The 12,500-nt window shown below is 39.5% G+C and overlaps 1 protein-coding gene and 1 long non-coding RNA gene across 51 annotated transcripts in view; one reads left to right on the top strand and one right to left on the bottom strand.

Annotated features, from left to right (window-relative positions):
• LOC106868745 (FH1/FH2 domain-containing protein 1) overlaps positions 1–12,500 on the top strand; it is a 357,696-nt gene that overhangs the window by 134,983 nt on the left and 210,213 nt on the right. For all 47 annotated transcript variants that reach the window (XM_089357753.1, XM_089357767.1, XM_089357752.1 and 44 more), the window contains one exon: positions 6,006–6,059. In XM_089357753.1, coding sequence (XP_089213879.1) covers positions 6,006–6,059 — 54 coding nt within the window. The remainder of the gene's footprint in view (positions 1–6,005; positions 6,060–12,500) is intronic.
• LOC128248733 (uncharacterized) overlaps positions 1–12,500 on the bottom strand; it is a 181,110-nt gene that overhangs the window by 118,503 nt on the left and 50,107 nt on the right. The gene's annotated exons all lie outside the window — the stretch shown is intronic.

The following is a 12,500-nucleotide window of genomic DNA, read 5'->3' as shown; positions in this document are numbered from 1 at the left end:
TGAACTGAAGAAACTCCTGTGACAAAATCATGAAGCAATCTGCACGCGAGTGACCCATGAAAAAAAAAAAAGAGATAAGCTGCCTAACGTAGGCAGAATAAACTAAGATGAAGACATTCTTTCATCAAGACTACGTGAGATCAGATGAGTTACGTTGAATTAAGTTATCTAGCTTAGGGAGGAAGAAGGAACAGAAGATCTATGATTGAAGCCGTTCTCGTCGCCACCCACTGCGATAAGAGAACAGAAGTCAAGACGTTTAGAAGATGGACTTGAAATTTCAGGACAACTTCTGTCTACATTTACTTGCCGTACTGCTATAAATATCTCTTACATCATAGTAAAACGCCGTCAGATTTTATTCCCAACGGTCTTTTTAACGAGTTTCGTGCGAGTTTACGATCAATAGGCCAGTCTATTTTTGTACGTATTTTTGTACATTATATATACATGCGTGTGTGTGCGCTTATATATATATATATATACATATGTGTGTGTGTGTGTGTGTGTGTGTGTGTGTATATATATATATATATGTATATATGTATATATATATATATATATATATTATATTATATTACATTATAATATATTATGTTATATTATGTTATATCATATGTATTTGTGTGTGTGTGTGTGTGTGTGTGTGTGTGTGTGTGTGTGTGTGTGTGTGTAAATAACGTGCGATAATTATTTGGGGGAGCAAGATTTCAAAGCTCATTTAAAGCTATAAGTAACAGCATGTAAATACTGGATTGAAAAAAACAATTTAGGTAGGAAAAATCAAAGGCTGCCCAAAAGAAAGGGCTTTTCAACCCAATATTTGTATATTCTTATTTATAGCTTTATTAGGGCAATGAGCTGACAGAATCGTTAGCACGCCGGGCGAAATGCTTAACGGTATTTCGTCTGCCACTACGTTCTGAGTTCAAATTCCACCGTGGTCGATTTGCCTTGCATCCTTTCGAGGTCAATGAAATAAGTACCAGTTACGCACTGAGGTCGATGTAATCGAAAGGTCCCCTTCCCCCCAAAATTGTCAAGGCCTTGTGCCAATAGTAGGAATAATTATTCATAGCTTTATATGTGCTTTGAGATCCTGTTCCCCAAAATAAATATTTCACGTTCTCTCAAAAGTTTGAAAATCGTTCTGACGTGTATATATATATACATACATATATACACATACGTGCACACACACGCGCCACATATACTATATGGAGGCGTATGGTTTAGTGGTTAGGCTGTTGGACTCATGATCGTAAAATTCTGGTTTCGTTTCCTAGACCGGGCATGTGCTGTGTTCTTGAGCAAAATACTTCATTTCACGTTACTCCAAACCCCCATTTGGCACAAATAAGTAAATTTTGTAAAGGATCGGCACCCCTTCCAGTGGAATATAGTGGGAAAGGGGGATACACTCGACAGAATTAGGAAAACCGGCCTTATGAGCCTATGCTTCGGGAAGAGCCTTCAATCTTCTGATATATACATACATGTGTGTGTGTGTGTGTGTGTGTGTGTGTGTGTGTGTGTGTGTGTGTGTGTGTGCATAGCGACGAAGTAAAATGACGGCATAAAATTTCATTGCTACTATGGAAAATTATTGCTCTGCTTTACTTTTCTTTTTACGAGCGGTCTCCGGGAACAAGTTAACTAATATATCGAGGCATTATTGTATACACACACACACACACACACACACACACACATACATATACATACAAACACATACACACACATATATACATACACACATGCACAAACACGCACATACACACATGTATGTATGTATGTATGTATGTTTCTATGTATGTGTGTGTACGCGAGAAAAATGCAGAGAGAATGAGAATATATTCTTTTACTAATTTCAGTCATTTGACTGCGGCCATGCTGGAGCACCGCCTTTTAGTCGAGCAAATCGATCCCAGGAATTATTCTTTGTAAGCCTAGTACTTATTCTATCGGTCTATTTTGCCGAACCGCTAAGTTACGGAGACGCAAACACACCAGCATCGGTTGTCAAGCGATGTTGGGGGGACAAACACAGACACACAATATATATATGCATATATACGACGGGCTTCTTCCAGTTTCCGTCTACCAAATCCACTCTCAAGGCTTTGGTTGACCCGAGGCTATAGTAGAAGACACTTGCCCAAGGTGCCACGCAGTGAGACTGAACTCAGAACCATGTGGTTGGTAAGCAAGCTACTTACCACACAGCCACTCCTGCGCCTATATGTGAAGTTCTGAACGAACAGGACCTTTGATCGCAATGCCAAAGACGCTAACGGTGTCACAATGTTGAAGGTAAAGCAGACGATGAAAATGATGATGGTGGTGTCTACAACGACAGCATCAAATATAAGAAAAATACAAACAAGAACAACAGAAACAACAACAGAAATAATGATAATAATGATAATAATAATAATAATATTACTAATATTAGTAATAGAAGTAACAATGATAACAATAACAATAATAGGTGTCTCAGTGAGTAAATAATACTAAAATTGTTTAGAATGAATATAAATAAACTTGCATAAACAAAAGAGAAAGAAATAAAGGGGGATAATTACGTGACAGATCTGATTCTAAATATATCTTTTCATTCTGCTTTGGAGTGAAAAAAATTCACTAAGAACAATATAATATATTATTATATATAAAGACCACGACAGAAAATATTTACGGGAAAAAAAAAAGTTTTAAATAAATAAGCGACGAACATGTAATTTCCCTTTAGAATTTGATTCCTAAAATCCCGTTAAAACTAATTCTAGTTCCTTAAACATAACAAAGTATAAGGTTAAAGAAACAGAAAGCTGACGGCGTCGTCTCCTGTAAAATAAAGACAAAAAGAAGTTATTAAATGCTGGTGGCTTTCGAAGTAGCTGTGACGATGAATACGCCAGAGAATGGAAGTATTGTAAATCTTCCAAGGTTATATGCATGAGTGTATGTGTGCGCGCAGGGGGAGCGTGTATGTGTGCGCGCAGGGGGAGCGTGTATGTGTGCGCGCAGGGGGAGCGTGTATGTGTGCGCATACATATATATGTACATATGAATTTTTATAGGCGTAGGAGTGGCTGTGTGGTAAGTAGCTTGCTTACCAACCACATGGTTCTGGGTTCAGTCCGACTGCGTGGCACTTTGGGCAAGTGTCTTCTAGCCTTGTGAGTGGATTTGGTAGACGGAAAACTGAAAGAAGCCCGTCGTATATATGTATATATATATATATATATATATGTGTGTGTTTAAGTGTCTGTGTTTGTCCCCCAACATCGCTTGACAACCGATGCTGGTGTGTTTACGGCCACGTAACTTAGCGATTCGGCAAAATAGACCGATAGAATAAGTACTAGGCTTACAAAGAATAAGTCCTGGGGTCGATTTGCTCGACTAAAGGCGGTGCTCCAGCATGGCCACAGTTAAATAACTGAAACAAGTACAAGAGTATATATACATATGCTTACATGTTTATATTCACATTCATATCTACACACACACACACACGTGTGTATATATATATATATATATATATATATACGAATGAGTGAAGAAACGAATGGAAGTAGCACTCAACACATGTATACACGTAGTTTAAATTTTTGTGGACGTGAGTGGAACTTTGGCCGGGAGCAACTGATATCATCAGACGGTACTTAATGATCATCGGTTGTTTCGATCCTAAACTATAACACCTTCCCGTTGGTGAAACAGCAGATGTGGTCAAATCACTGCTCATTCATTTCCTCCTGGTTTTCAGCTCAATATTACACCCCCAAGTTTTACTTAGTTGGTACTTATTCTCCCATTTCTGAAGTAAGCCCTTTCCACCCTACCACGACCAAAGTAGTCCAATCAAAATTACTTCACTCCCCAACTCGAGGAACAATGCATCTAATATATGAAACACGTTAATAATGCGAGATATACCAAAACAGCGATATTCTGCCTTCATTTTGTTTCTGTTCACATATGCTCTTTCTTATGTACTTTAAAAAATAATAGCTAACAAATTTCTTACTTGAAATAACTATTTATAACCTCTGAAAAACTTAATCCTTCACCAAAAACAAAGAAAATTGTTTTCACAATGCACTGTAAACATATTAACAACTGGTTCAGGCATGAATTGTTACTAACGATTCTGTTCCATTGAGCTTTTTTTCTTCTTATTGTTGTTATTCTTTTCTTACATGTATTTGTTATTTCAATCTTTTTTAACGTATATTCATGTGTACATATGCATGTATATATAATTATATATATATATATATATATATATATATATATATATATATATATATATATATATATATATATACATATATATATAAATATATGTATGCATATGTATATACATATAAGCATATATATGGGTATACATACATATATATATGCATATATATATGTGCATATATATGCATATATGCACATATATATATACATAATATTGTGTGTGGCTGTGTCAGAGATTTTATATTGTATGTACACTATATATAACTCAATTGTTTTTGCTCAGTATTTTACTCATAAATGAAATAATACTGCTTTTATCTAAAACTTATGTTTCTTCATCTGTTTTAAATGTTTTTGTGTCTTTGCTTTCAAATAATAAACCAAGCACTCATTATTTCATGAATATATATATATATATATGCATATGTATATGTATATGTATATAGAACATTAATCTCGATTTGATTTCGAGCAGGATAACAGTACTCAATGCATTTTTAAATGTAGAGTCAAAATTTCTCCTATTAATAATGTAATGCCTGACAACGATACCATTTTTTAGACGCATCTTTGTATCTTCTCAAAGTTTTGTTATTTCTTTGTTATTTTTTTTCTTTTTAGCTTTAGGGAAGATACTCAAGCGTATTGAAGCAGTCATATTGTTGTCAAGCATTATCTTGTTAATAATACGCATGTACATACATATATATATACAGTGTAGATATGGAGGCATTTGGAAGTAGTCAATGATTAATCATTGATAGTGTCTATCAGGGATCAGCAACAGTTGGGCCAACTATATATATGTATACATATTACCGGTAAAACGGTAGCTTTTAAGAGAACTTTCTGTAGAATTTAATGCGTTTGAATTACTAAGCAGTTGGGGCCTTTTGATTCATAGCCTTTTGCGTCACGATTTACGCAATTTTTGTTCACATATGCATTGGCAATAATGGCAATAAAAATTCATGGAATGCCCGAGGATATTTTTATATGTAAAATATGATATAGTCGTATAAAAAATACGATATAATGTGTAAGTTACGCTAATAGTGTTTAAGAAACGATATAATATTTAAGCGCGTCATGAGCATGGGCCCGGGAACAGTGGATGCAGGCAGTGCAAGCGCACCTAAAATTTTTCTGGGGTGCAAAAATCAATAATTGCACCTTTATTTACTTTTTTCAGGTTTAGAAAACAGTGCTTAAAAATTGATCTTAAGTTAGGTTTCTTCTCAAAGAACAAAGAGCAAAAATATTTTTTAAATAATAATAAGATCTTTGTAAAAAAAATATTTGAACATGGGTCTGCCCCACCCCACACCAAAGCAAATTTCGTTCCCGAGCCAGTAGTCATGAGCAAATATAAAAATAAAAAGTAGAGTATTCCAAAAATTGTTGCTGGTGCCTGGAATAGATTGTAGATTGAACTTACGTATGTGACGGACATTACATAGAATTTAATATTAGTCTGTAGGAAAAAAGAATAATCTTTGAACTATAATAAGTTTAGTCTTGCTTGCTCTAAAATAATTACTTAAAAAGTAAAATTAACCACTTAAGATCATATTAATCGAAGAAAAAATATTTTGTCATGTTTTCGAAGACCGTTGATAAAATATTGATAATCCAGTTTTGCTCTTTTCCTTTAGTTTACAACTTGGTCAAGACATGCCAAGATTATTTTAAACTGTATTAATCTTTAATATTAAATATAAATATTTTTGTTTCTTCTTTTTTACTTCCAACAGCCTTCCTATGACCGATCGTACGGCTGTCTTGCCAGCAGCAGGAACTATGGCTCTGTGAGTACAACATTATTGAATATTCAATCTTTATATATAAATACGTGTGTGTGTGTGTGTGTGTGTGTGTGTGTCTGAAATAAAGAAAAAAGAGAGATAGAGATAATATTGTATGCATATATTCAGTTCTCAACCGAAGATCGCAATGGCGCGAACACGACGCGCGAAATAAACTTTCACTTTCAGTTTCAACATGTCTCATTCGTCTGCCATAAACCAATGTACGAATATACACACACATAGGCATACATACACACATATATATACATATATATTACTCGCACACATACACACACACACACATATATAGATTTCCTTTCTCCGTCTTCCCTTCTTTGGACTTTTTCTATATCTCTGATGAAGAGCTCCGCTCGAAACGTGAAATCCTCTTTCTTTTCTTTCCTTTCCTGAGCGTCCAATGACACAGTACTTATACCACGTCCTCGCGTTGTTGTTTTTTCTTGCTTGGTCTTGTTTGGATTGACTATATATATATATATATATATATATATATATATATATATATATATATATATAGTTCAAAAAAACAATAACAAAAAAAACAAAAAAACAACAAAGTGAGGACGTGATATGGATAGTATTATTGGACGCTCAGGAAAGGAAAGAGAGGGTGTATGACGTTTCGGGCGTAGCCCTTCGTCGGAAAGATGGAAAGTTCGGAGAATGGAAGAACGGAGAAGAGGAAAATGGTACCGATGCCCACGAGGTTACATTATGAAAAGACCGGAAGAGGAGGTGGTGGGGGAAAAGTTCTTTCTAAGATAGGAGAGTGAAAAAGGGAGATGAATATCGGTGCGCGTGCGAAAGTCTGCGAGTGTGTGTGTGATAACAGAACGTGTGTGTGCGTATGTATGTGTGTGTGTGTGTGTGTGTGTGTGTGTGCATGGTTTGGTGGTTTATCTGTTAGTGTGTTTGTGTGTGTGTGTGTGTATGACGTAGTGGAAGAAATTAGTAGCAGGACTGGTTAGTGGACGCTATAGACAGTGTAGGTAGAAGGTCAACAGGTGGTTATTTGAGTGTGTGTGTGTTCGTGTTTGTGTGGGGTTGTAGGTGTTAGGTACGTGTACGTGTGTGTGTGTATTTTGTATGTGCGCGTGTGTGTATGTGTATGTTTTCTGTGCGTGCGTGTGTGTTTGTGTGTATGTGCATGTTGCGTGTATGTGCGTTGCTGTGTACGTGTGTGTGCGTGCGTTTGCTATTGTATATGCGTGTGTTGTTTATGCCCATGTGTGTATGATTGTATGCGTGTCTGTGTGAGTGTGTAGTGTTGGTGAGAAGTGTGTGTGTGTATGTGGGTGTGTGCGTGTGTGTGTATATGTGTGGATGTGCGTGTGTGTGTGGGATTGTGAGTGTTAGGTACGGGTGTGTGTGTGTTTATGTGTGTCTGTATGTGTTTCCGTGTGCGCGTGTGTGTATATTTTTTGTGCGTGCGTGTATGTGTATATTGTGTATGTTTTCGTGCGTGCGTGTGTGTTATGTATGTATGTGAGAGGTGTGTGTGCATGTGTGTTTATGTGTATGTGTGCATGTGTGTATATGTGTGTGTGTTGTGTATGTATGTGAAGGGTGTGTATGTGTGTGTTTATGTGTGTGCGTGCGTATGTGTGCCAGGTATGTGTGTTATTTTGTGTGTGCACTCCTGTGCGTATGTGTGTGCATGTGTATGCGGCTGTGTATGTAGGCGTGCGCGTATATATGGGTGTGTGTGTGTATATATGTGCGTTCGGCTATGTGTGTGTGAGGGCGCGTATGTATGTTTGTCATGTATGTGGGCGGTATATATGTAAGGTGTGTGGGTATGTGTGCGTGTAGGTAGGGGTGAGATAAAAGGTGGAAAAAAGTAAGTGTAATAACGAGAGAATAATGGATATAATGTAAAGGGGACGAGGGGGGGGTTAAAAAAAAATAATAATAAAAATTTACAAAAAAAATTAAATAAAATAAAATAAATAAATTTTAAAAAATTATGTAAAGTGTTGTAGGGACGTAAAGGGGAGAATCATAAGGAAGAGAGGGCTGCGTTGAGTCCGAAGGGGAAAGAAGAATTAAGGTTGAAAATGTAGCGTTGCTCCAAGTGGAGTCGCGAGGGAGTGGACCCATGGTGCAGGGCGAGGCCAAAAATGGAGATGTTAGAGGGAGAGTGGTTGGGCAGCTGGAAGTGACGGCCTGCAGGGGAGTCCGAACCTAGCCGAACGTCCCTTAGGTGTTCGGTGAAACGGTCGGCCAGCCGGCGGCCCGTCTGCCCCACGTAGAGTTGGTTGCATAGGGTGCATTTGATGCAGTAAATAAGGTTGGAGGAGGTGCAGGTGAAACTGTGTGGAATGTGAAGTGTTTGTAGGTTCGATCCGGTGACAGAGGTAGTGTTGGTGATGAAGGGGCAGGTGTGACAGCGGGATCTGGAGCACGGGAAGGAGCCGGGTGGGGGTGGGGAGGAAGAGGAGAAGGTACTGCGGACCAGTAGATCGCGTAGGTTGCGGGCGCGTTTGAAAGCGGATAAGGGTGGGTTGGGGAAAATGGGGTGGGTAGTGGGAGCGAGCTGGAGGCGACGGAAGGCCCGTAGGATCCTCCGACGAAGGGGTAGGGTGGCAGGGTGGAAACGGAGTGGGAAGGGGGTACGGTTAGGGGATTGGTGTGGGGAAGGAGATTGGTGTGGGGAAGGTGGTGCGGTCGATTCGACGAGCGCGGGCGAGGGCGGATTGGACAAGGTGGGAGGGGTATCCTCGATGCATGAACAGACGAGCAAGATACTGGGACTGGGTCTCGAAATCCTGGTCCAGGCTGCACAAACGTCGGAGGCGGAGGAACTGGGAGTAGGGGATGGCTCGTTTGGTGTGGAATGGATGGGAGGAGGAGAAGTTGAGGTAGAGGTGGGAGTCAGTGGGTTTGAAGAAGGCGGAGGTAGTGAGAGAGTTGGAGGGGGGGTTGATGGAAAGAGAGATGTCGAGGAAGTTGACAGAGGTGTCAGAGATGGTAGAAGTAAAGTCAAGAGCGGGGTGGAAGTTAGAGAGGAAGGAGATGAAAAGGCAGAGCTGTTCACGGGAGAGGGAGGTGGCTCCTATACAGTCATCTATGTAGCGACCGTATAGTTCCGGGGTCGGACCGGAGAATTGGGAGAATACTTGGGCCTCAATGTAACCAACAAAGAGGTTGGCGTAATTGGGCCCCATTCTCGTCCCCATCGCGACCCCAGATTCCTGTTGGTAGGTATCTCCGGCGAACGTGAAGCAGTTGAGGGTGAGGACGAGTTCTGCCAGACGAAGCAGGGTAGGGGTGCTGGGTGTGGGATCAGGGCGGCGGTCAAGGAAGTATTGGAGGGCTGGGAGACCATCGTTGTGTGGAATCACGGTGTAAAGGGATTTGATGTCCAGGGTGAAGAGGAGGTGTGAGGGGCCGGGAGGGAAAGAAAAGGAATTGAAGAGGCGAAGGGCGTGGTTGGTGTCGTGTATGTGGGATGGGAGGGCAGCAACTAACGGGGATAGAATATGGTCGAGGTATTTTGAAATGAGTTCGGTGGGGCAATTGCAAGCAGAGACAATGGGGCGGCCAGGGTTGTTAGGTTTGTGGATCTTGGGAAGGAAGTAGATGGAGGAGGTGCGAGGTGTGCGGACGATGAGGTTGGTGGCGGTAGCAGGGAGAGCAGAGGAGGAGATGAGGTCATGGATTGTGGAGGACACAAGCCGTTGGAAGGAGGGGGTGGGGTCGGAGGGGAGGAGGCGGTAGAAGAGGGGATTGTGAAGCTGGCTGAGCGCTTCCCTCTTGTAAAGGTCCGCGCGCCACACCACCACTGCTCCACCTTTGTCCGCCGACTTGATGACGATGTCGTCACGGCGGCGGAGATTGCGGAGGGCGACCGATTCGGCCCGGGTGAGATTGGCCCGGGTGAGATTGGCCCGGAGGGGTCTTTTTTTTAAGTCGAAACGCTCGACCAACGCCTTACAGTCATCCACGAACAAGTCTAGGCTACTGAATTGGCCTGGAGGCGGCGTCCAGTTGGATGGGCGGCGTCCCAGGTCCGAGAAGTAGTCCCGATTGTCGGGACGCTTTATAAAAACAGGCGAATGGGTTATCTCGTATTGCTACAATTGTTTCATTGAGAGTCTTCACTGTCACGTTAGCACAGTAGAGCCAGGTAAGCATTATGCACAACATCCATAAGATTACATAAGATGTTATGCGACTCTCAACTCATCAGGCTAACCAAATAAACAAGTGAGCAAAGTCATGTTGATTGATAAACAGATCATTAACGGGCGAGCACCCACACATACACATACACACACAATGGACTAAACAAAAGAAGAGACACGGGATAAAAAGTCATTGAAGCGATTGCAGGATGTATGACGAAAGAGTTTTAATAAAGAAACAAGTAGTAGTAGTAGTAGTAATAATAATAATAATAATAATAATAATAATAATAATAATAATAATAATAATAAAGTTGATATAAAGACCAATCATATAGTGTGTCTGCTTAATTGGCAAAATATGTCCATCCCCAAGTACAACAATACTGATTATTATTATTATTATTATTATTATTATTATTATTATTCAGTAGTTTTATTTTTATAACGTGCTTTCACTTCACTACCGAGCGCAGCTCTGTGCGCCTTGGGTATGTGCTGTGGTTTGCTGTGGTGCTCTTATGTTTACTGTATTGAAAGTGTTTTGCGTAGAATGTGTGCAGTACCCAGTAGTGCAATTTTCTGTATGTTATATATATTTGTAAGTCCTGGTGTTTTTGTTATGTATTTGTCTGAATATTTTTTTATTATACCTAAGGCACCTACTATGATAGGAATTGTTTCTGTTTTTAGATTCCACATTCGAGTTATCTCTATTTCCAGGTCTTTGTATTTTGAAAGTTTTTCCATTTCTTTTAGAGAAACGTTGTCATCTGCTGGTATTGAAACATCAATTAGAAGGCATTTTTTTCCTTCATGATCTTTGACAACTATATCTGGTCTATTTGCCTTAATTTCTCTATCTGTGTGTATTGGCATATCCCAGAGTATGGTTGCTTTCTCGTTTTCTGTGACCTTTTCTGGCGTGTGTTTATACCATCTTTTTTTGTTGCTATTCCATAATGTTGGCATAGCTTCCAGTGTATATAGGTCCCAGCTCTGTCGTGTCTGTGAATATATTCCTTCTTAGCCAGGACTGGGCAGCCAGAGATAATATGATTTATTGTTTCTTGTCGATCTCCACATATTCTACAGTTTCTTGTTATATTTCTTTTCATTATGTGTTTTTGGTAATTTCTGGTGGGGAGGCTTTGGTCTTGTGCAGCAATTAAAAATCCTTCAGTCTCTGCTTTGAGTCCTGAGCTTCTCAGCCATTGCTGGGATTTTTCTCTGTCTATTTCTTTCGCATTTAGTTTAGCCCAGTATTTACCATGTAGGGGCTTTTCTTGCCATCGTTTTATCATGGTCCGTTGCTGTTCTAGTTTTAGTTTGGATTTCATTTGTTTTATAGCTTTTGTTGTTTCTTCTTCTTCTTCTTCTTCGTATTTGTTAGGTAGATTGATTTCTTGTTTGTATTTGTCAGCTTCCTTAAATACTGAAAACAGTTTTTTGTTTTGCTCGTGTTTTGTGGCTATTTGTATTAGTTTCCCTTGCTTCTGGAGTAGGTATTTTTGCAGTCCTATGGTGGTTATTTTATAATAGTTTTCTAGCTGTATAAGACCCCTGCCACCTTCTGTGCGTTGTATATATAGCCTTTCTATGTCAGGTTTTGGGTGGTGCATCCTATATCCTGTCATTATTTTTCTTGTTTTCCTGTCTATTTTACATAGTTCGTTTAGTGTCCAGTTAAGGATGTTGTAGCTGTAGCTTATAACTGGGACAGCTAAAGTGTTGATACCCATTATCTTGTTTTTAGCATTGAGCTCTGTTTTTAGTATTGATCTAACTCGTCTATAGTACTCTTTCTTTATTTTTTCTTTCATTTGTGTATGTTGTATCCTATCTAGTTCATTGACTCCTAAATACTTATATGGTTGGCTTTCGTCTAGTTCTCTTATTTCATTGGCTTTATCTAGTGTTATATTGCTACTTTTAACTAATTTTCCTCTTTTCAGGGTTGCTTTGGCACATTTTTCTAATCCGAATTTCATTTCTATTTCCTTGGTAAAGCCGTGTACTGTCTGTAGTAGTGTTTCTAGCTCTTTGTCGTTTTTTGCATATAATTTTAGGTCATCCATATATAGAAGGTGGCTGACTGTTTTTCCATAGCATTTGTAACCGCATCCAGTTCTATTTAGCAATTCTGTTAAAGGTGTGAGTGCCAGGCAGAACAGGAGTGGAGAGAGCGTGTCTCCCTGGAATATTCCTCTTCTAATGGGGATGGCTTTCGTTTTCACAAGTCCCTCTTTTGTTTGGAGCTGTAGCACTGTCTGCCATTTGTTCATTGAGTGCT

Source organism: Octopus bimaculoides, chromosome 9, assembly GCF_046866305.1.
Source record: "Octopus bimaculoides isolate indiv1 chromosome 9, ASM4686630v1, whole genome shotgun sequence".
NCBI classification, from domain to species: Eukaryota; Metazoa; Mollusca; class Cephalopoda; order Octopoda; family Octopodidae; genus Octopus; species Octopus bimaculoides.
Note: the sequence above shows the minus strand (reverse complement) of the source record. Positions and strands in the feature narration are given on the sequence as shown.